The sequence below is a fragment of the Pelophylax lessonae genome (genome assembly GCF_965119305.1).
Source record: "Pelophylax lessonae genome assembly, chromosome: 7".
NCBI classification, from domain to species: domain Eukaryota; kingdom Metazoa; phylum Chordata; class Amphibia; order Anura; family Ranidae; genus Pelophylax; species Pelophylax lessonae.
The window spans coordinates 97,777,996-97,802,656 of record NC_138774.1 but is presented as its reverse complement, the minus strand read 5'-3'; the positions used below and the strand labels follow the sequence as shown (position 1 = coordinate 97,802,656).

General features: G+C 40.9%; 1 protein-coding gene across 1 annotated transcript; it reads right to left on the bottom strand.

The window, feature by feature from the left end:
- Positions 1-230: 230 nt before the first annotated feature.
- On the bottom strand, positions 231-24,264 carry YIF1B (Yip1 interacting factor homolog B, membrane trafficking protein). Its single transcript, XM_082264367.1, has 8 exons — positions 24,120-24,264; positions 20,384-20,610; positions 16,643-16,747; positions 14,723-14,801; positions 11,501-11,558; positions 5,007-5,162; positions 2,466-2,559; positions 231-1,174 (listed from the first exon to the last, which is right to left on the bottom strand). Exons 1-8 carry the CDS (start codon positions 24,145-24,147, stop codon positions 1,019-1,021), a joined length of 903 nt encoding a protein of 300 aa, XP_082120493.1. The 5' UTR covers positions 24,148-24,264; the 3' UTR covers positions 231-1,018.
- Between the last annotated feature and the right edge of the window lie 397 nt (positions 24,265-24,661).

Sequence of the window (24,661 nt, the reverse complement as noted above, 5' to 3'; positions counted from 1 at the left end):
ACCAGTACACGTGGCCCAATACTGTACAATACAAAGAGCCCCAAGCAAAGAAGAGTCCAGACAAATTAAAGCTTGGTAACTATGCAGTATTCCTGGGCCGCTGAACTGTTTAATAAGGCAAAGCGCCCTTTAATTGGAACCACACTGAACTCTATAGGGGAATTTTTTTTAAAAACTGGAGTGCGCAAAATCTGCTGTAGCTGTGCATGGTAACCAATCAGCTTCTAGCTTGTTCAATTAGGCTTTGACAATAAAACCTGAAGGCAAATTGGTTTCTATGCAGAGCTGCACCAGATTTTGAACTCTCCAGTTTTAGTAAATCAACTCCAAAGAGACATCATGGGGTATTGTTGGTCTTCTTTTCCAAACAAAAGCAAAGTCTTAACCGGGTGCAATGAAGTATCTGAGAGTCTATTTCTCTGACTGATTTCAATGTGGGAGTTACAGGCGCCAGGGGCTACGTTTACCAGCAGAATTATGATATATGTCATGTGTTAGAGAGATTTCCAAAGAGGTATAACTAAGAGTCCAACTGTAGAAGCAAATGCTTCTTTAATTAAAATAAAAATGCTAAAATGATGAAAAGTTTTATATAGGGTGCAAAATGAAAGTCATTTTTTATTTGGTTTCTGTTGCCCAGTGCTTGTTGGCCTGTCTGCTGGAAACCAGTTTGGTTGAGTTTTTTGGATCCTTAGTAAGCATAAACAACTATCCAACCAAAGACTTTACACGGAATACGTTTGAGGAGTACTGAGCTGTGCTGTGTGAGGCTGCGGTAGCGAGAAACCACTATCATCTCGAGTGCATGTTGTCCAGTGATCCTTGTCATGGAGGTGGAGGAGAGATTGAAAAAGGGACCGCTGTACAATGAATGAGCAGGCAATGTGATCCATGCACAGAAAACAGTACAAAAATAGTGAGGCTGGGAAGAAAAAAAAACAAAAAAAAAAAAAAACAACTTGTTGTAGGGCGTTTGATGTCATCCTGATTCTCAGGACAAGCTCAGACTGAAGAGGGATCATCTCACTAGGTGATAGGTCAGCCAGTACATGAACAGAGGCTGCACTGCAGCAATGGCCATGGTCAGGTACATACGCAGCTGGTTCCTAGCCCCACGCACCAGAACTCCTTCTGCTGCAGCTTCTGACAAGATCTTTAACCGAAGAGTCCGGATCTAAAATCAATGTAAAATTTACATTAGCCAACAGGTAAAAAAAAAAAAAAAAAAAAAAATATTTACAGGCCTTAATTTAAAAGAATTGCTGAATTAAGAACAGTCTGTATTGGTCTACAGCAAACATTTAGCAAACTCAGCATTTGGTTCAGTGCTAAAAGGGTTTACAAAATTAAAAACGCTCCAACTGGCTGTCATTTACTAATTGGACCATTTGTAAATTAGGTAGTCACAAGGGTGTTGTGGCAGTGGAGATCAGGCAACTTTGACCAAAAGGTTGATATTTTCAAAACCGTTTTAGGAAAACAAAAAGATGGAATAGCACTTGATGGCATAGGTAGTGCACTAGCTGGGGAGTTTATAGGAATGGTTCATGCCACAAAAACACACTCCAGATCCCTTCTAGATGCATTTCTGTATGAATGGTTTTAATGCGTTTGATGATGCATTCAGAAGCTTTTTTTCCCTGTTATTTTTCCACTGTACTGAGGTCTGGTGTGTATTTGATGTGTTCCTATGCATTCCGGTGTGTTTATGCATTTTACCACATTCCAGTGCAGGAAAAATACAGCATGTTCTACTTTTTTCTGAAACTGGAACGCCCTGGAGCGGACCACATTTGTGAGAACTATGCCACTGGAAACAATATAAATCGACATTGCATGTGTTTTTTTATGCACAAAAGAAAATGCACTGAACTGCATGTGGTGTGAACTGGCATATAGAGAGAGTTTGTAACACTCTAGAACAGGGTTCATCAAATAGAGAGTTTCTCCAGGTTGCTAGGGGTTCCATGAGCAATTTCTGCTTCTCAAATAAGTTCCACTGACACCATTAATATTTTTTAGGCATCTATAAAGGGGGTAATTCTTCCCAATGACCACAAGTGTAAAGAGCATTCTTCTCCCCACTGACCATCACACTCCTGTATCATGAATTGTAGTTATAGTCATATTTAGCAGGGAATCTTCTTTTCTTGCAAAAAATTTTCCAACATGTCAGATCACTCAAATTTGATGGCCATACGAAAATCGGCTGTTGCTGCAGCCCACTAATGGTGCAAAATTCGAACGAAAAGTCTTAGTTAAGATTTTGTAAAGAAAATTATTTTGAAATTCGACCCATGTAAAGCCGGCCTAAGCCTTTTAGGCCAAAGCTCTAGTGTAGACCTTAAAGCTGCCATTTGAATATTTTTTCCATACTCAGGTTTGAGGGCTGCCAATTTTCTATGAGACATCTCCCAGTTTTTTCAACTGTGTATAATCACCCTTAATAATTGTGAGATACCTACCATAAAAAATACTATGGAGATGGAGCACCAGGCGAGTAGCACGTAATATCCGGTCTTACCAAACAGAAGCCCACACAGAACAGCCCAGATCATCCTACAGAAAAATACAGTGATATTAGAAAGAAATAAGTGGTAGAAGGGGAGGAGATTATATATTAAAAAGTCCATCTAAAACAAAAAAATTGACTATATTGCACTAAAAAAAAAAAAAAAAAAAAAAAAAAAAAAAAAAAAACTCTGTACCTGGGTGGCTGGAAGAAGCAATAGATGCCACCCAGCCTGGACAATAAATATGTCTGCCTTTGTTTATCTTCATTACATGAGGGATGATGGGATTAGTACTATAGAACAAAATATAAGATTTTTTTTTTTCTGTCCAGCTGACATGAAGTGACAAGGACACTGCATTTCTGGCAAGATCAACAGGTATTTTCTGTACTTAAATGATACTGAAAATAAGAAAAAAAAAGAATGCAGACACCACATTCAAGGACAGCAAGCTGCAACTCATTACATTTCTATTCTTGGCTTTAGGTATCCTTAAAAAGGTTCCTTAAAATCAGAATAGGGAGGGGAAAAAAAAAAAAAAAAAAAAAAAAAAGGACCTTGGCAATTCATTAACCATTTCCCGCAAAACAGATGTACCTGTACTGGGGTGATGTCTGCAGCTGCAAGCATCAACCTGTTATGGTTTTTTAGAGCCGGCAGTCGGCTTTCAGGAGATGACAACTGATGCGGCTCAGCAGCCACTCAGCCATTATCCCAGCGAGGACAGGAGGGGACATCCCCTCGCGGCTCTGTTTGGGACTCCTGTCCCACCTGGAGACCCAACCAATCAGCCAGCCTGTCCGCCTGCTGGTTGGAGTCCTGAACAAAGCTGGATTCCATCGGGTCTCCAATCATGTAACCCGGAAGCGATGTCACTTCCAGTTTACTCGGCTACCAATGGCGCCGATAAAAAAAAACAAGACAAAAGTCAGTATTCAAAAATGCCGATTTCGGTATTTTGAATACTTTAAAAAGACCCCTCCACTGCACTTCAAACCCCCGATCCCACCATAATGAGTACCTGTCCCTGCCTATTATCGTCACAAGGGATGTTAAAAAAATTAAATTAAAATAGGGGAAATTTTTTTTTTTTTTTTTTTTTTTTAAAAGCGTTCTCATCCCTGTGAACTCGTGCACGAAAAAAAAAAAAAAAACACGCATACGCAAGTCACACCCACAAATTAAATCTGTGTATAAATCACACATGTGAGGTATAGCCACGATCGCCAGAGCGAGAGCAATAATTCTAGAAAAAAGACCTCCTCTGTAACTTTAAACTGATGAACGTTAAAAATTTTAAAAAGCGTTGCCTATGGAGATTTTTTTTTTTAAGTACTGTAGTTTGTTGCTATTCCATGAGTGTGTGCAATTTTAAACCGTAAAAAGTTCGGTATCGATTTACTCGGTGTCATCCATCATCATCATTCACATTATACAAAAAAATTGGGCCAACCTTACTGTTTATATTAAAATGCAGTGAAATTTATTTATTCTTTAAATCGCGTTTGAAAGACCGCTGTGCAATATATAATGTTTGGGGGTTCTAAGTAATTTTCTAGCAAAAAATACTGATTTTAACTTGTAAACAACATGTGTCAGGAATAGGCCTGGTCCTCAAGTGGTTAATCTCTTATTAACTCCTACAAATTATTTAAAACCATAGTAAGGGTGCATGGAAGCTGCTGTCACCAATTTCTTCTGAATGGTACATTTTCTCAGTTTAAAAACATTTTAATAAATTTTCTATTATTAGGATAATGAGATTTGCAAATCATTGCATTCTTTTTTTTTTTTTTGTTATGTAGATTTTAAACAGTGTGCCAACTTTTTTGAAATTGGGGCTGAAGTATTTTCAGAATGATTGCCTGATCCATCTAGTGGCCATGATGTAATATTTTCCTGAAAATACCTCAACCAGGAAAATATTTTATTACCACAAGTTGGAGTGGACGATCATAAGAAATAAACGTACTAGGCAAATTATGGGGATTATTCACAACAGCTGTGCGAGTGTTTGAGACATTCACACAGCAATTTATTTATTTTTTTTTAAATAAGACAGATCCCACATAGTGTTGACCCTAATCCACATAGTAGATTCCATATACAGTGCCACCTGCTGGTAAAATCTGGTATTAGGTCTTGCCTAATCAGACTTATCAAACAGTTTTCAGTCCACAGCTGCAGGCAATAACATGATGCCAGATGGTGGAATCCATGTACTAATTTTTATTTTTTTTTCTCAACACAAAATAAATAACCCAGATAATTTTGCTATGAGACTTTTCTAGTAAGCCCCTTTATAATAACCATAGTGGACAATATTATGATCAACAGACTTAATGCAAAAAGTTCAAAAACTTTTTTTTTCTTCTTCTACAAAGGAACTTTGACTACCTGGTTCCCAGTTCTAAATGTAATCTGGTCTTTAGGAAAAGGTGTTTAAATAAAAAAGGGATTTACAGAATACTATCCTCTTCAAACCATACTCACCCCACATATTTGTATCCAGAAAATGCAACAAGATCCACTGTAGTCAGGTCAGTATTCACAGTAACTAAATAGAGGCTGAGAAGAATGGCAAATACTTCCACTATGAGCCAGGCAAGGGCAGAACTGGCCTGCATACCTAGGATTTCCGGGGAGAAGCTGAAAATGGAAATTAAAGAGATTTTAAAATACAATCAATTGTGACAATACTGCAAACCAAAGGCTTACATTCCATACTACAAGTAAAAGAGGCTCCAAAGTTTTAAAGCAAAGTTCGAGGCATACAGCCAAATACACACAGATGGAATAAATATAGGTGTCCTATGATGCCTGCCAAAGGATTTGTATTTCTGTTCAACCAGTCTTGTTATCCAGAAAACCCTGCTACAGCACAGTCAGGTGCTGACCTCTCTGTAGACACGGTACTGAGCCATATAGCCTGGTCCAAGATCAACCCCACGCTGCAACTGGGAAATACAGCATTTCTCAACAGTTATTCAAGCCCACAACCCGTCAGGCAAAGTCAAGTTGACGAACAATGTATTTCAGTCATATGCTCTACAGTTATCAGCTTTCAAACGTCTTCCAGGCTGGCAGTTTTTGCAACAGACAAGGTGATCTAATAGTATGAAAACCATCAGGACCTCCATGCTCTGATAAAACCAACGGCCATTCCAGCATTTTCTGTTCACCGCTGTGTGGATATGAGAGGCCTGTTTGGACTTTCCATGAGTTTCTCTGCTGGTCAGCAGGGCTGTGCGTTTATATTCCCATTTTATACAATTCTGTCTGTGAGCATTTCTTTATCATTCATTAGGAGACACAGGATCAGCAGTAATTCATAGATAACAGTGTTATACTGCCTCCTGAAGGCAAAAGTATAAAAAGATTGTTTTCTTTATCGTAACCCCTTCATGACCAGGGTTTAAAACAACCTTAACACCCAAGCCTAAATTTTGCAACTTTAACATGTGTTAGTAAAACTGTATAGAACATCAAAACTACTTTGTGTATCAGGGTGGCTTATACCTTGTTTTTTCTGGAGAGATTGGGATTTCATTTGGTGGTAAATGGTAATGGACTTCTCCCGATTTTGTTTAGTTTAATTATGAAAGGAAGACTAGTACAAAAACAGGAAAAAAAAAAAAAAAGTGTGTATGTATATGCGTGTATGATTGAGAGATATACAGTTGTGTTCAAAATTATTCAACCCCCCAATGCTGTAAAGGGTTTTAGGGAATTTAGTGAACATTTGTAATTGTATTCAGAATGAAATCCTACAAGGACTTCTTAAAGAACCATATGCAACTAAAATGACATCAATTGGTTTTGTAATACAGTAGTAAATGTTTCTTTTGTGAATTCTTCATTGACACAATTATTCAACCCCTTAAAGACTACCACTCTGAAGAACAGAGGTTCATTGAAGTGTTTTCAATCAGGTATTGAAAACACCTGTGGATGTCAGGGAGCAGCAATAAAGCCTAATAAGCACCAATTCGGCAGCTTTAAAATGACTGTGATACTCAGCTCCTTCTAGACATTTACTGGTGTGGTTACAAACATGGTGAAGTCAAGAGAATGGTCCAGGAAGACAAGAGAAGAGGTGATTACTCTTCACAGGAAGGGCAATGGCTATAAGAAGATTGCAAAGATGTTAAACATACCAAGAGACACCATAGGAAGCATCATTCGCAAATTCAAGGCAAAGGGCACTGTTGAAATGCTACCTGGTCGTGGCAGAAAGAAGATGCTGACTTCGACTGCTGTGTGCTACCTGAAGTGTAGAGTGGAGAAAAGTCCCCGTGTGACTGCGGAGGAACTGAGAAAAGATTTGTCAGATGTGGGTACTGAAGTTTCTGCTCAGACAATACGGCGCACACTGCGTAATGAAGGCCTCCATGCCAGAACTCCCAGGCGCACCCCCTTGCTGTCTCCAAAGAATAAGAAGAGTCGCTTGCAGTATGCAAAAAGTCATGTGGACAAACCACAGAAGTTTTGGGATAGTGTTCTGTGGACTGATGAAACAAAATTAGAACTGTTTGGGCCCATGGATCAACGCTATGTTTGGAGGAGGAAGAACGAGGCCTATGAAGAAAAGAACAACTTGCCTACTGTGAAGCATGGCGGGGGGTCAATCATGTTTTGGGGCTGTTTTGCTTCTGCAGGTACAGGGAAGCTTCAGCGTGTGCAAGGTACCATGAATTCTCTTCAGTAACAGGAGATATTGGATGACAATGTGATGCAGTCCGTCACAAACCTGAGGCTTGGGAGACGTTGGACCTTTCAACAGGACAATGATCCCAAGTATACCTCCAAGTCCACTAGAGCATGGTTGCAGATTAAAGGCTGGAACATTTTGGAGTGGTCATCACAGTCACCAGACTTAAATCCGATTGAGAACCTCTGGTGGGACTTAAAGAAAGCAGTTGCAGTGCACAAGCCTAAGAATGTGACTGAACTGGAGGCTTTTTCCCATGACGAATGGGCGAAGATACCCGTAGATCGCTGCAAGACACTTGTGTCACGCTATGCTTCACGTTTAAAAGCGGTTATAACTGTTAAAGGATGTTGTACTAAGTACTAAGATTGAATGTCACTTGGGGGTTGAATAAAACGGATAATGATGTGAGCACAGAAAAGACATTTGTGGTTATTTCATTATAAATGTTACATTATATTTGTCTGACCTACACGTGCCTCTTTGATTTAATTGTAAGCAGGATGACTGAATGATCAAAATCAATGTCAAACTGGCCAAAACAATCAATTTCAGTGGGGGTTGAATAATTTTGAACACAACTGTATATATCTCTCTCTATAAGGCCCCTTTCACACTATCCGTCCTTCGGACAGACTCCGTTTATCTCAGCAGGGATCAATCCGCCGATCCCCCCTGAGCAGGAGAATGACAGCTGTTCTCCGCACTGTGTGCGGAGACACAGCTGTCAGTTCCCCATACGGCCCCATTCACACTAGTGCGACTTGTCCCGCGATTTTGGACCGCAAAATCGCATGACAAGTCGTTTTCCATTATTTTCAATGAGCCCCATTCATATCAGTGCGTTTTGAAGTCGCACCGACTTCAAAGTAGTTCCTGCACTACTTTGCCACGATTTTAATGCATTTTGAGGCATATAGCCTTGCCCATGCTTTCAAAATCGCGGCAAAAATCGCGCCGCGAAATCGCGGCAAAATTGCGTTGCAATAGTGTGAAAGGGGCCTACATCTCAAAAAAAAAAAAAAGAAGGATAAGTGTGTTTATCCTCTTCACAGGAAAAAAAAAAAAAAAAAAAACAAACAAAAAAACAAAACAGGGGCATTCTAAAGATTGAATGATCACTGTGATAGCCAATCAGAAGCTATCATAGCGATCATGTGATTGGGATCCGGTTCACCTGGGTCCTGATCATTCATATAGACCCAGGGCTGTCACAGACAGCCCAGTCTCTGTGCTGGGAGTGTGTTTTAGCCGTTCATGAAGGGGTTAAGAGACAGGACTGTAGTAATTCTTTGACCAATGGGTTAATACTGCTACCTTCAGGTTTGTCAAATTTCTCCTAAAGTCTCAAGTGTCGGGAGACAACGGCAGGTTAAAAAGTAAAAAACGTCAGACATTCGGCTTTTTTTGTATGTCAGTCTGTCCAACAGCAGCCGACTGACTCTCGATCAGCACTCCTAGCCAATGGCAGAGAGCGCTGATCAGAGTGTTCTGGCGGGAGGAGGGGGTACTCCCTACTCCCTGTCAGAACACAATAGCTCAGTGGGGAGATCACTGAACTAACCTCATATGGAGCAGTCAGTTTTTTTTCCAGCAACCCAGGCTTTAACCACTTAAGCCCCGGAGGATTTGGCTGCTCAAAGACCAGGGGGTATTTTGCGATTCGGCACTGCGTGACTTTAAACGTACAATTGCGTGGTCGTGTGACACTGTACCCAAATTAAATGGACGTCCTTTTTTCCCACAAACAGGGCTTTCTTTTGGTGCCATTTGATCACCTGTGCGATTTTTACTTTTTGCACTATAAACAAAAAAAGAGCGACAATTTTGAAAAAACAATATTTTTCACATTTTTTTTTAAATGAAATTCCCCAAAAAAAAATTGTAAAAATCTAAATTTAACATTTTAGGCCAATTTGTTTTCTGCTACATATGTTTGGTAAAAAAAAAAAAAAAAAAAAAAAAAAATCGCAATAAGCGTATTTTGACTGGTTGGCGCAAAGATTTTTGTCATTATTGTTTTTTTTAACGAGTAATGGCGGCGATCTGCGATTTTTTTTGCGGAACTGCGACATTGTGGCGGACAGATCAGGCCCTTGACTGACATTTGACACTTTTGGGGGTACCAGTGACATTACTACAGTAATCAGTGCTATACATATGCACGGTTAATGTAAAAATAACTGGCAGGGAAGGGGTTAACTTTATTGGAGATGCAGGGGTTAAATGTCTCCATAGGGGCGTGCTTCTAACTGTAAAGGGGTGTTGCTTTTCATGTAACCACAGAGACATACGATCCTACATAGCAGGATCGTATAGTCTCTGCAGTTACACCAGGGAGAGTGACGGGTGGCTTTGTTTACATTAGCCGCCTGCCTTTCTCCCTCTGCAACGGACGATCAGGTCCGCCGGTCACACGCGCAGGGATGTGCAGGAACGAGCAGGAGCGCGCCTCCGGCGGCGCCTGCTATTGGCTCGTGGGCGAGTTGACGTGTATATGCCGCAGTAAATGTACTTGCGGCGGTCTGCAAGTGGTTAAGGCAGCAGTACAACCCCAATTACTATGGATTCTGTGTCCCTTCAAGAGCATCAATAAAAATGGATTTTACAGCAAGTACAAAAATCCTGTCTAGTGTTTAATTTGTAATAAATGCAAGATTGTCTACATATGGCCAGTGCACAGATATACCTGTGCTCCTCACACCTGTAAGCAGAGAAGCCCTGATTGGCTCAGTACTGACCCTTCTCCCAGGGTAAATACTGCTGTGCAGATAATTTAACCAAAAGTGTGGTTAAAATTACAAACATAAAAATCAGCAGAAGGGACATATGAGGTGTCCCTTGTGTTGACTCTTGTTTCAGGAGAAATCATGATATTTATCCAGCAATCTCCCCATGCGGCAGGGGTTTATAAAGCCCAGGGCTGACAGGAGCTCTTACCAAGAGAGCTAGACTAGGTCTGCTTTTTCCTGCAAAATCTGCCATACATAGAAGCCATACTACAGCGTCTATGAATGACACAGGATCCATGAATGTGGGAATAGGTGGGTGATTAATACGTCCACCCCTTCGGTTCAGAAATTATGTGTCTTTCATAGACGCTGTAGCACAGTGGATTGGGCAGGAAAGTGCTGGCATAGTCGGCTCTCTTGATGAGAGTTCCTGACAGGGTTGCCAACCATCAGTAATTTTACTGACAGTTGTAAAAACTTTTACAACTGTCCGTAAAATATCGAGGGCTGTTTATTTGTCATGCTGTGTTGACTTTTGTAAGTGTAAACCAGGCAAATTACTTGTGTACTGTAAGCATTTCAATATGGTTTGTCTTCGTTTTTAATAGCGTTTCCATATGGTTTGTCTTAGTTTTTAATAGCGTTTCCATATGGTTTGTCTTAGTTTTTAATAGGAGTTCTGTCATTTTTTAGGTTGTCAGTAAAAAATGTGTTTCATCAGTAAACTTCCCATGAGTCGCCAGTAAAAAAAAAAAATGCCACAGGAAGTTGGCAACCCTGGTTCCCGACAGCCCTTTATCTGCGTTAACCCCGGCAACACTGAAAGATTGCAGCAGCAGAGGTGGGTGTTGGACACAGCAAGATAACACCAGCAACAAGAAGAATCAACACAAGGGACCCATCATACTAACTGTATATTATGTCCTTTGTGCTGATGTTTATAATTGTAATTTTAACTACACTTCAACTTTAAGGAGCCAGATATCAAGAAGGATTCAGGTACTTAAACTAGTATCTGTCAAAGTAGAGTACATAATTGGATATTTTCTATACATTTGCCTGGGCTCAGTGTACACTGAAGGGTATACGTGTTACACAAAAAAAAAAAAAAAAACAACGAACACTTATGTGACTGCTGAGTCAGTGGTTATCATTGCCACTACAGCCGAGATTAACAATTAGGTATCATGAGGTCATAGGTCTTCATTTGAGAACAATTCCAGTGTTTTCATAAACGGCCTTTGAGCTAGCGAATGTCTGCAACACTGCGTGACTAATTTCTGATTATTTCCACAGCTTTAATCAGGATCTGAGAGACCTTGCATGCATGAAACCATAGATATTATCTTCTACTTACCTCAACAAGGGCCTATGCTATTGCCTTTCAAATGAAAAACATATGGAAGATACAGCAGAGGGCAGCACTGCATAATAGTTCTAAACATATTTACTCAAGAGACAACAGCAGAGAAAAGTAAATTAAATATTTTAATTTCTTAATGCAGAACATTTCTTCTACAGAACAATGAAAAATTATCACTCACTTGTTCTGTGTACCCAGAGCCAGCCCAGCTACCAGAATATAGGTGATAAAAGCCATAACTAAAGAAAAGAAAGAATGGTTTAGCAAATAAGAAAGATACATACTTTTTTAAATAAGAAAACCGTATACATCTACAATTACTGTGATAGAAAGACTGAACTGATATTTGCACTGTGCAGGCCAAAACAGTTTGTCTTTAAGGCTTCATGTACATGGGACGTTTTAAAACCTCTCTAGAACGCTGGAACTTGACAGCTAGTAACCGACGGTTAAAAACGTCAGTTTTGCCGCGTTTACATGCCGTGTTTAGCAGCGTTTGCGTTTAGAAGAGTTTTTACATTGTAAAATGGTCAGAAATATATCCCCATTGAAAACAACTATAAACGAAACGCTTATAAATGAGAGTCAGGCCCCGTTCACACAGGGGCGATCTCCGAGGTTGCGAGGCTGCGAGCAGCGCGCCGCGACCTCGGAGCGGCCGGCACGGACTTCATAACATTGAAGTCTATGACGGTCGCTCCAAAGAAGCTCCGGACCCTTTTTCTAAGTCGGAGCGACTTGTGTCGCTCCTATTAGAACGGGTCCGCAGCTTCCCTATGGAAGGCGACCTACGGCGACCTGTGAGGCGACCAGGTCGCCTCACAGGTCGCCCCAGTGTGAACGGGGACTTAACATGTTTAGACGCGTTTGCATGCTGTAACAAGCATTTGGCATTTCAAATTCCAAAAAACTTCCGTTTTAATGCATTTTTTTTTGTTTTAAAAAAAAATGCCACTAAACTCAACTACCTCTAAACAAGTATAAATGACTCCGTGTACATGGACAGATAAGATAGCAGAGGAGAGTTCAGGGGCTGCTGAAAAAACACCCAACTGCTCCTAAATGTCAGTTTATCAGCAGCAGTATACATGAGGCCTTACTGAGAAAAGCTAAATATAAGCAGGATAAGATGACTCTAGGATTCTAAACCTTTTGGAGAGTCTTGTGTATGAATACTTCTAATCTGCATCAGATCTGCTCTGAAAGTCTGAATTTAATTGGCGGCTGCAGGGAAATCCCTCTAGTTCATGTAAAACATGTTCAGAAATGGGGCCCTTGCAAAGACTCCAGTCTAAATTTTTAAAAAGAATCTTCACAAATTTTATTCAGCGTCTGCAGCCTGGGAGTTATGTTAGCACAAAATAACAAATTATTCCCAAATTACACACCCAGAATAATTTATTTGCCTGCCATGCTTTAAAGTAAACCTGTGATAAAAGGAAAACATGGAAGCCACCATTGCCAACACATGTTTTTGAAACAGGCAGCTGTCTTTCTGTCCTGCTAACGCTTTTTTGCTTCAGTACTTTGAGTTACAGACCCAAAATATGCATAAAAGCACTATTGGCCTTATACACATAACCTGAGGCAGCTGCTCAATACAGCAGGCAGTAACTAGCATTTTTTAGGAGAGGCATTCCCCCATACTTGTGACAGGTTTGCAACAAGATCATGGGAAAGAGGCATGCTGTGTGTGTCTTGCCCCCCACGTCCCACAAAAAACTACTATGACATGCTGGAGAGGCAACCATCTAGATACATTAGTGAATTCTAACACACGTATAACTGAGGCCTGAACAGAACGACCTTTTGAATCTGAACCAGACTTACAGTGGGTATAGAAAAGAAACACCCCCCCCTTTTATAATAATCACATCTTGTTGCTTTGCAGCCTGAAATGACAGACAGGCACAGTTTTTTGGTTTATCCAGCTGTATTTACTGCAACTTATAGCATCCAAGTGAAAGATATAACACCAACATGTCAGGAAAAAAACAAATTCAAAAACAGAATCACTGAGTTGTAAAAAGGATAACCCCCTTGTGTTAAGTGCATTTTGTTAAACAACCTTTTGCTTTAAATTGAAACCTTTAGTCTGTTGGGATAGGTTTCTACTAACTTTGCAATATTTTCCAACTCTTTGTAGAACTGCTCAAGTTCAGCTAAATTTGATGGTGACCGTTTGTGGACTGCAGTCTTCAAGTCATTCCACAGATTTTCAATGAGGTTTAGGTCTGGGCTCTGACTAGGCCATGCAAGGACATTCACCTTTTTCTCCTTCAACCACTGTGTGGTCATTTTAGCTGTGTGCTTTGGGTCATTGTCATTTTGGAAGGGAAACCTTCCTATTGACAACTTTCTACCAGAGGGAAGCAGATTTTTCTCAAGAATGTGACGGCATTTTGTCCGATCTATTTTTCCTTCTATCCTGACAAGTGCTCAAGTCCCTGGTGCAGAGAAACCCCCCCATAGCAGGACATTACCACCTCCATGCTTTACTGCAGGAATGGTGATATTTGGACAGATTTCCACCAGATACATCTTTGGTGTGGAGGTCAAATAATTCAATTTTAGTCTCATCTGACCATAACACTTTTTTCCGCATGGCCTCAGAATCTTCAAGATGCGTTTGGGCAAAGCTTAGTTATGACTGTATGTGGCCTTCCCTGAGTAGTGGCCTTTTTCTTGCAACCCTCCTATACAACCCACATTTGTGGAGAGTTTGCAAGATTGTTGTCACATGCACACAATAACCTTTTTGTAATAAATCCCTGCAATTAGGTAGCTGTAGTTCTAGTAGCCTCTCTGACCAGTTTCCTTCTGGCTCTTTCATTCAGTCTGGAGTGATGTCCTGATCCAGGGAGGGTCTGTGCTGTACCAAATACCTTCCACTGCTTAATAACAGACTTCACTGAGCTGCTAGGCATTGATAAAGCCTTTGATTTTTTTTTTGTATCGCCACCCATAGTTGATTGTTTCAGTTGTACTACCAGGGACTGAAATGCTCCAGGAAAGCTCTTTTCATGCTGAGCAAGTAAAAATTACCACAGCTGATGACAGTTAAAGTCAAATGGCTTAGTGTGCCATTGAGAAGGCGATTAGCTACACCGGATTAAGTTTACGAGTCATTTTTAGGGGGAGGGGGTGATCCTTTTTCCAACTCAAGTGATTCTATTTTAGATTTTTTTTTTCCTGACATGTTGGTGTTCCATCTTTCACTTGGATGGTATAAGTTGTATTAAGTAAATACAGCTGAAAAAAAAAAAAACTGTCTTAATTTCAGGCTGCAAAGCAACAAAATTTGAATTTTAAAAGAGGGCTGATGTCTTTTCTATACCTACTATATGTTATGTCGTAAACTTATATGATATAGTACTTACAGAAAAGTGTTTTACTAACTCACCTGGAATGTAGAGGTCTGGGGCATTCACATCAAACCTTGGAGCTACAGGGATGTCCTGCTGGTACCGGACTTCCCAGTCCTGAAATACACAGATTTCAAACTGTCTTTATTCACACTTTTCACTATTTTGCACATTCTCTGATGATAATTGCCAGGACTGGGTCATATGTGAAAGTAAGCAAGATCACAGTGGGTTAGACCCAATATTTCCACACCTAGAGCTAAAAGTAGCATATCTACAAACGCATTTTTTTTTTTAGGTTTTATCCCTTTAAAAGGTCCTGCAAGTACAGACAGAAATGTTGATCTGCCAGAAATGCAGCTATTTTTATTGTAAGCAGGCAACACACAGAAGAGCTTGTGGACTGAAACTGGAAGAAACTGTCCGTCCTGAACATTTTTCTACACCAATGAATGCCTACCCTTCTCATCTCTACAACAAGAAGTAACTTTTCTGTAGACCAAGATAACTAGGAATGCTTATTACACTGCTGGTTTGCAGTTGCAAGATGTCACTTTAAATCTTCAGTTCACTTTATTTAGAGACTTTGTTTCATGCACAGTCACTTATTTATTCACTGCTAGATATTTTGGTCAGAGATTTACACTGTTTATATCACAGTTGCTTTAATTTGATGATGTTATATTATCACCATATATCATTGTTGACATTCTGTTGTAACATTATATATACACATATGATTTTTATTATCTATGCATTTCCATGCAATAGGTTTTTGTTGAGCGCACTATTCTTTTACTACACTCCCTGAGATAACACAGAAAGAGTGAGAAAAAGACACAGGAGAGCAATAAGATAATAGAAAACTTTTTTTTTTTTTTTTTTTTTTGGGCAAAAGCAACACTATTGATTGTATATTAAACAGACTAAAAAAGCATGCAAATAAAATGAATTGACCTACGCTTTATTTTTACACTGTAACAAACAGGCTGTGCAAAAATTTATGATTTTAGCTAATCACTGAACAAGCATCCTTTACCAGAGTTTTTACAGAAGAGCCTTAAAAGGTAGCAGTTTTTTTTTTTTTTTTTTTTTTACATAATTTCTCTCTTTGTATAATAAAATTTCTTTATTGTACATCACGGGACACAGAGCTGGTAATAATAACTATTTGGGTTATACCCCACCTACAGGTGAATGGACACTGGCAACCAATAGACAGGAAGTTCCTCCTATATAACCCCTCACATACAGGAAGAACTAGTGATCGACCAATAGTTTTTTTTTTTTTTTTTTATTGCCGATATTTTCGGACATTTAAAAAACATTTTTTTTTTTTCACAGGTACTCTGGTGGAGGGATCTTGGGGTCTAAAAGACCCCAAACCCCTCCTCTGCACTTAAAAGCATTCAAAATGCATTTTTTTTAAATTTCCTGCCGAGTACCCGGAAGGGATGTCATGACTTTTTTTACATGAAGGCCCAATCAGAGCCGAATGCGGCTTTGATCGTGTCTTCTCTTCGGCGGCCATGCAGGAAGGATGGCCCGGTCTCCTGGTGGGACGGAAGACCCGGGCGAGCCGCGGAAAGCGGTGGAAGGGGGGAGATGTCCCCTCCCTCTCCTTGTAATGTCAGCCGCATCGGCTGTCATTACAAGACAGCCGACCGTCAGCTATGGACGCCGGTACCAGGGTGATGCCTCTAGCTGCAGGCATCACTCCGGTACATGCACTTTCCCGAAATATCGGCAATATCGGTAACCTCAGGGGACGATTATGATGTATCGGGGAAAGTGCATATCGCCCCCCCCGATATATCGGCATTACCGATAATCGGTCGATCCCTAGATTATCCCTCCAGCACTGGGACATCCACTGCATTTTGCTCCCACAAATGGCATTACCTCAAGCAGTTCCTTGTCAGTTAGTTACAGCCTGCCATGCCCGAAACAGATCTTACCTGTTGCATGTAGGGAAAGAATAGCAATCCAATCTTTTTCCCGACATAGACTGTGTCTACAGCAAAATAATACTTTAGTTTACCCACTGGGATAATCCTATCAATCTGTAGGATTAAAGAAAAAAAAAAAATGTTAGCTTCAAAACCTGGGACATTGTTTGCATCACAAAAGACTCATTTCATAGGACTGTCAACAAAAATACTCTAATGAAGTAGAAGTGCTGCTCTCTTTGAAGTGCTAAATGCCAGCCTATCATACTCACCCATCTTCTTCAATAAATCAGGACAAGTACATAGAGTTCATGATTTCTAAATGAATACAGAAGCCAGAGACAACCAGACATGTTGTGCATGTTTAGGAGATCGGCAATGGAAGCTTCTAGATTTCACTTAGCAAGAAAGGAGAGAGCGGCGCCAGCTTAGTATAGTACAAGTTTATTTAACACTGTTAAAATTGGTGACTCACTGTCCGAGGTTGGGTGAGACCGGTACACAAAGACTGTTAGGGTCATCCATCTTCCTCTTCCAGGATAGTGGTCATAGGAGAAGGTGGTGAGGTTCCAGAGGTATAGCCGAGCCGCTGTGGGGCTGCTAGTTGTCACTGGCCGCGGCGGAGCATGCACAACAGGGCTTCGGCTGCCGACTTCTGATCCCTGATGACATCACTTCCTAGCAGGAGAAAAATAGGGGTTGCACGCGTTCAGAGCATCCGTGCTCCTTCGTCAGGCTGCCGCGGACTATAGCTTCCCTACAGTACCAAACTTTGTCCCCCCCCACGCAGCCCCATAACCCCCCCCCCCTCCCATCCACCCACATTCCTTGTACCATCTTGGGATATTAGAAGAGCGCCATGACACCCCCCACTTTCATGTCTAGATTTCACTTAGGCCAGGTTCACAGCCAGGAGTTCAGTGCGTTCCTGTTCACTGGTTCAGGTGCAATTCAGGTCCGAATTTTTGCCTGAAATCGCACCTGAACCAGACCCAAAAACGCACAGGACCATTTTGGAATATGCACTGCAGCCGCCTCGGCAACCTGTGAGGCAGCTCCATAAAGGCCCGGTCAAACTCACGTCATACGAATTGGACGCGGCGAAAACAGCATCCAATTCGCACATATGTGAACCCGGCCTTAGGGCTCGTTTACACTGGCTTCAAAACATGGCATTGGACACCTTTTTTTAAAGTGCTCTGAATGCCAATTAAAGCACCTGTTCTTAAATAAAATGGTAAGCTTACAGTCCCGTTAAGACGTTGCGTTTGCTTTGCTTCCAAAATGATACCCCATGTCGCTTTCATGGTACTTCAAGCGTCTCCAAAGCCCCCATAGAAGTCTATGACAAAGCTTGATAGCAGCACCCGCAGCCTTTAAAAGTTTTGCTTTGTTTTGGAGGTATTGATGGTATGAGATATCCCAGGAAGAAATGGAAAGCCATGGTGAATATGATTGGAATGTCTATAAATGGATTTATTAAATAAATAGTCTGCAACCAAATGGTATGAACATAGAAATAGATTTAAATTGTTTCATCACAAATTTTTAACATGAGACATTCCAATCAGATTCCGAATTCATATGACCAGAAATAGAAAGTTCACAATAGAGTAGTTCTTTAATAAGTTAGCAAACTATGGACATGGAGATGCAAACAAATAAGTAATTTCCAGTATAAAATATTGGAATAGACCTGGTTAAAAAATTGGGGTAGAGTAGTTTAAGCTGGCGGATTGTCTTTCTACATGTCCAGGACTTAATGATGGCTTTTAGAACATAATATGCACCATGTCACATACCGTAAATGAATGCTTTTGTTTCATCACAATTTTTTTAGACACATTCAACCACACTTTCAAATATTATCAACAGAAATAGAAATAAAGTTCACAGCAGAGTGGTTCCTCAAACCAGTGCACTACGGATCTGGAGATACAATTAAATAAGTAAATTTGCCAGTATGATAGATTGAGATAGACAGACATGTAGGATTAAATTGGGGTAGTGCAACACCCTAAGTTGGTGGACTGGCTCTTTAAATTTTAGGGACCACTTGTCGATCGCCCCACATTTATATACTGCAGGGCAGCAGCCAATGTAGCAGGTCTGGCGGAACCAATGTCCGCCAGGTCCTGCCGATCATTCCGGACAGAGGCAAAATGGCGGTATGCCTACGTGAACAAAGCAGATTGCCATTCTGTCAGACGGGAAGACAGGGATCCTCTGTTTCTGCTAAGCAGGAACACACATCTCTGTCTCCCCACAGTACAAGCATCCCCCAACACAGTTAGAAAGCACTCCCTAGGGATGCATTTAACCCTTTAATTGCCCTGTTAACCCCTTCCCTGCCAGTGTCATTAGTAAAGTGACCGTGCATAATTCTTAGCACTGATCACTGTACTGGTCCCCAAAAAAATGTCACTTAAGCTGGATACACACTATCCAACTTTTGTGGTTAGATTTCCTTCAGATTTACCTTTTCTATGTAATGCAAGGGCCTGCCAGATTGCATACAAATTGAAAGTGTTTAGGTTTGACCTCATATTATATGGTTTTGGTAAGTCTAAAGGAAAAAAAAAGTCTTCAGAAAATGTTATAGTGTGTATGGCCCATTAGTGTCTGATTTGTCTGCAGTTATCCAGCTATAAGTCGCTGATCGCTGCCAATCGCCATTACTAGTAAAACAAATAAAAATTCCATTAAAAATATCCCAGTTTGCAGACACTCTAAAGCCCCGTACACACGTACCGATGGTCGGCTTACAAATGTTCCTCTTTTCTCCCCGGGATGTCGGTGTCTGCTGAAAAGTGCAAAGACAGCACAAGGACAGCACAAGAATTTTGTCCGCCGACTGCAGAAGTGATGTCATGTAATGGTTAACTTTCCCTGTGTTTTCTATTTTCTGAGCATGCCCAGTCTTGCAAATCTGCGGTCTGTCGGCCGAATTGTGTACTGACAGGCGAACAATCGTCCGTTCTGGTGTCGGCATACAAATATTTTCATGTTTGCAAGAAAGACTTTTGTCCGCGGATTGTGCGCAGACATCTGTCGGAGGCACCATACTAACACGCGTACAATCGGCAGATCCTTCGTCCACCGACGTTTGTATGCCGACGATCGGTACGTGTGTACGGGCCTTAACTTTTGCACAAACCTAAGCAATATATGCTTATTGGGATTTTTTTTTTTTTACCCACAACATGTAGCAGAATACATATTGTCCAAAACTGATAAAGAAATTAGATTTTTTTTTTTAATTGGGTGTGTTTTATAGCAGAAAGTAAAAGATTGTTTTTTTTTCTTCAAAATTGTTGGTCTTTTTTTGTTTATAGCGCAAAACATAACAGCAGAGGTGATCAAATGCCACCAAAAGAAAGCTTTGTGGGAAAAAAAAAAAAAAAAAGGACCTTTATTTTAATTAGGTACAGCGTCGCTCAACCGCGCAATTGACAGTTAAAGTAACGCAGTGCCATATCACAAATAAATGGCCTGGTCACGAAGGAGGATAAACCTACCAGAGCTGAAGTGGTTAATATCGTCTTAGTTCCCACTAATGACATTCCTCTCACTTTGTCCCAATGACAATGGTTTTACCTTGGTACCAAGTCACCTAACCTTTTTTTAAATACTTCCAAATATACCGTAAGTATTGGAAGAAAAGAAACAGACGGTTCCAACAAAGCACAAGGAGGGGTGTGTGGGAATATACAGAATCTAAAATCAGGTTAAACACTTTACAGTACTCACATTCTTATCCACCATCTCCTTGCCCTGGCTTGCCAGACTGCTTCCATAGGCCATTGCAAAGTTGGACATTGGCTCTGACAAAAAAGCCTGAGCTGGTATGCCGAGGGCTGGGGAGCCATGGTTGGGGTACTCTGCTGTATGAGGGCCTGTTCCTGCGCTGGTATCATCAAAAAGCTGGTGAGGGGCGGCCATATTTGGGTTGGAGCCTCGAAGGCGCCGCTTTGAAGCTGTAAAGAAAAAAAAAATATTATGCATGAAGTTGAACAAGTGAATTATGTAATGGTTTCTTATGTCTGCTAAGCAATCTGCAGCCATTATAGAACCCCACCCTCCCTGCTGGGTATTTAGTAGATTTTATTATTATGGATACAGAAAGTGTGTGTGTGTATCTATATATCTATCTATCTCTCAGACTGAAGTCAGAACATTGGTAGGAACAGCTTGTGGCATAGGTTCCCAACATCTAAGACTCTAGGGTGTAACTTGGCCCACTTATAGGGCCAGTCCACCAAAAGGCAATATTCCAGTTGATAAAATCTCACACAATTAAAGTGATATTAAAGAGGTTTTTATTTTGTATTGAAATAAAAAAAAAAGGTTATATTTACCTGCTCCGGCAGACAGGTAGTAGAGCGTTTTTTTTTTTTACCTTAATTCAAAGTATGCATTAGGCTAAAAAAGGTTTTAGAACCACCAGGGTTTGATCTTTAATATATTTATTATATAAAATTTAATCTAAAATGTTGTACCGGGTCCAAAACTCTGCAGCACAATAAAATCTTTATACTTCAAAATGTAAGCACTGAAGAGCAGGACCTTCCAAACCCCAATCTTTATATCATTTTTGTAACTGTACTGTCTCCCATCTAGTAAAGAGTTGTGCTAACTAAATCCTGAACAATAGTGAATAAACAGACCTCATGTGATGCAGATTGTTCTTGCCACGTCACCCATGTAATACATGGGTCATGTACTGCTGAATAATATCCAAAAAGTACAAATCAATGCAAATCTAATAACCCTTCCTGCCAGGAGTTCCAACATACAACTCCCATTACTATATATATATATATACACACACATACACACACATACATACACACACACACACACACACACTTCCTTTTCATGACTGCCTGTATTCTATTCAATTGTATATAATTTAACCTAGTGTCAGCTACCCTCTGTTTCACCATTTGTTTTTTTAATTAAAGCAATTGTTTTACAGCTTTTAATGCTGTGCCCAGAGCCTCTGCATTCCAGCATTTATTTAAAGCAGAACTTATCTCCTTTATAAAATTTTCCCTTTTTGGAAACTGTACTGGACTGTACAGAGGTTGTATGTGTATGGTGAGCTGGAAGCTTGTAGCACTCCTCATAACCAACCAGGACTCCCTAATATGTGACTGGAATGTATCAGGTGACATCACACCGTCCTAGGAGCTCTGATTCACCTGTGGGCTCATTCACATCTGTGCATTCTAAAACACCATACACATTCTCTGAACATGCATAGCTCCTTTTGAATGCATTGTGTTAAAATAAAATTTAACAAATTATGCAATTTGCATGCATTTTTCCCCTAGTCATCTTGGGAAAATGGACATGCAACAAAAAAAAAAAAAAAAAACACAGTTAAAAAATAACACATGGTAAGTTTTTGGCGGGACCTGCCGATCCTTCAGTACAGTGGGAGAACAGCGATCTGCACCGTTCTGTCAGTACAGAAGGCATAGATCCGGTGTCTATGCAAAGCAGGGGCATAGATCCATGCCTTCCCCTACTACAAGCACCTCCCTCACAGCAACAAAACACCAGCTAGGCACACAGTTAACCCTTTGATTGCCCTTGATGTTAACCCCCTTCCCAGCCAGAGTTCATTGGTACAGTCACAGTGTATATTTTTAGCGCTGATCACTGTAATAATGTCATTGGTTCCCCAAAAAGTGTCAGTTAGTGTCCAATTTGTCCACCGCAATATTGCAGTCCTGCTATTGTAAAAAAAAAAAAAAATATATATATATATTGCGCAGTTTGTAGACGCTATAACTTTTGCACAAATCAATATATGCTTACTGGGTTTGTTTGTTTTTTTTATATACCAAAAATATGTAGCAGAATACTTATGGGCCTAAATTGGTGAAGAAATTAGATTTTTCTTCAATTTCTTTAACTGCATGTTTTATAGCAGAATGTAAAAAAATAGTTTTTATTTCTAAATTGTCAGTCGTTTTTTGTTTAAAGGGAAAAAATATAAACAGCAGAGTCACTGATCAAAGACCACGAAAAGAAAGCTATATTCGTGGGAAAAAAAAACACATCAGTTTTATTTGGGAACAGCGCTGCACGTTTACACAATTGTCAGTTAAAGTAACACCCTAACCCTAAATTTCCACTAGTGCGATGCCAAAGTCATGCGATTTACAGTGCAACTTTGCAGTGCGACTTTGACGCAACTTTTTTGATCCGACTTGACACACTGACTCAAAGTCGCATCAAAGTAGTGCAGGCACCTTTTCAAAGTCGCATAGATGGGAACGGGTGCCACTGAAATGCATAGGTTTGGACTAGTCATGCGACTTGACGTGTCAAGACGCACAACAAGTCGCACTAGTGGAAATGGGGCCGTATCACAAAAAAAATAGCCTGGTCAGGAAGGGAGGTAAACCTTTCAGAGGTCAAGTGGATAGAATTGCATAGGAATCCCTGCAGAGATGTAAACGGCCTCCACAGAAACTCCTGTTATTTCACTTGTTGTGCGATTCCATGCGTTCTAAAAACAGATTAGAAATTGTATCAGTGTTCATCAGGGCTTCATCTGGGGATCACACCAGTGCGCTGCGGTCTGGCTGCAGTGTGGATGTATGCGTGGTTCACCTGCATTTTTCTGGAAGCACCCAAGAGTTGTGTATACTGCATCTATGATGTGCTGTCAGAAAATGCACCATAATAAAAGTCTATAGGATTGGGGCTAAGAAAAATGATGCAGGAATGCACAAACACTGCAGATACATCTGCTTCACCCACAAACCTGCAGTGAGCCCGGCCTTACAGGAGATTAAGGACCCTTTCACACTTATGCAACCTGAAAGTCGTGCAACTTTGACTGGACTTGAAGCAATGCCTGTGTAATCTGGAGGTCTATGGACCGCAAGTCGCATTAAAGTCAGACCAGAAAGTAGTGCAGGGACTCCTGTGAAGTCGCACAGATATGAACGATTCTCACTGGAAATTATGGGTTATATCCTGTCATGCGACTTTGCAGTCCCAAGTCGCACAAGTGTGAAAGAGGCTTCGATGTGCATCTTACACACTGAGGCGGTATAAAATGGCACAGATGTGAATGGGCCGTACCATGTACACCCACCATGGAGGGGATGTTAGGGAATGGACCCATTAGTGATCCCCAGTCACACCAACTGACAACCTGTGTCCATAATGGAGCAGAGGTCTTCATAGGAGGGTCACCACCTCATCCCTTTAACCCAGGACACATAATAATTACACAGGTTCTCGGGCTGATTAAGGTGGTAATTAAACTCACTTAGGGCCTTATATCACCCTCAGAAGCTGTGTAATCAATATTAAAGGGATGAGGGGGGCAACCTTACTCCATACAGTACACCACAATCTCCCCTCCACACTGACAGACAGACGTGACTCTCCTGCCCCTGTCAGCCTCACACCCAGCACCCTCCTATCTCCCCCCACCACCAGCACACCAACCACTACTCACGGGCCCTGAAGCTGCTCTCCCGGTTCATGGCTCCGGTAAGATGACGCGGCTTCGCCTCCGCCTTGCCACGTGACGCTGCAACCAATCAAAGAAGAAAGCTGACGGAATGTTCCCGCAAATTCTTGTTGATAAAGCTCAGTGAGAAGTTATAAAAAAAAAAGACAGGAAAGAGGCTGTGATGTGGCATGGGCGTGTAGTGGGCGGGGATATCTTGTGGACACGACTGAATTAGAGGGCGGAGCTAGAGGAAAGGCATGGTACCCGGAAGTGAACTGGGTAGTGCTTTGTTTTTAACCAGTTCAATACCGGACGCTTTCACTTTCCTTCCTGCCCAGGCAAATTGTCAGCTGTCAGTGCTGTCACACTTTAAAGAGGAGCTCCAGTCATATTTAACCACTTAAGCCCTGGAAGATTTTACCCCCTTCCTGACCAGGGCCTATTTTGCGATTCGGCCCTGTGTGACTTTAACGGACAATTGCGCGGTCGTGCGACGCTGTACCTAAACAAATTTGACGTCCTTTTTTTCCCACAAACAGAGCTTT

Excerpts from the sequence above, each read along its gene's own strand:
- YIF1B (XM_082264367.1), bottom strand. The coding sequence starts at position 24,147 with ATGAACCGGGAGAGCAGCTTCAGGGCCC. Across the intron at positions 11,559-14,722 it reads CCCAGACCTCTACATTCCAG|TTATGGCTTTTATCACCTAT; the intron begins GTGAGTTAGTAA and ends TCTTTTCTTTAG. Across the intron at positions 1,175-2,465 it reads TCTCCATAGTATTTTTTATG|ATCCGGACTCTTCGGTTAAA; the intron begins GTAGGTATCTCA and ends CATTGATTTTAG.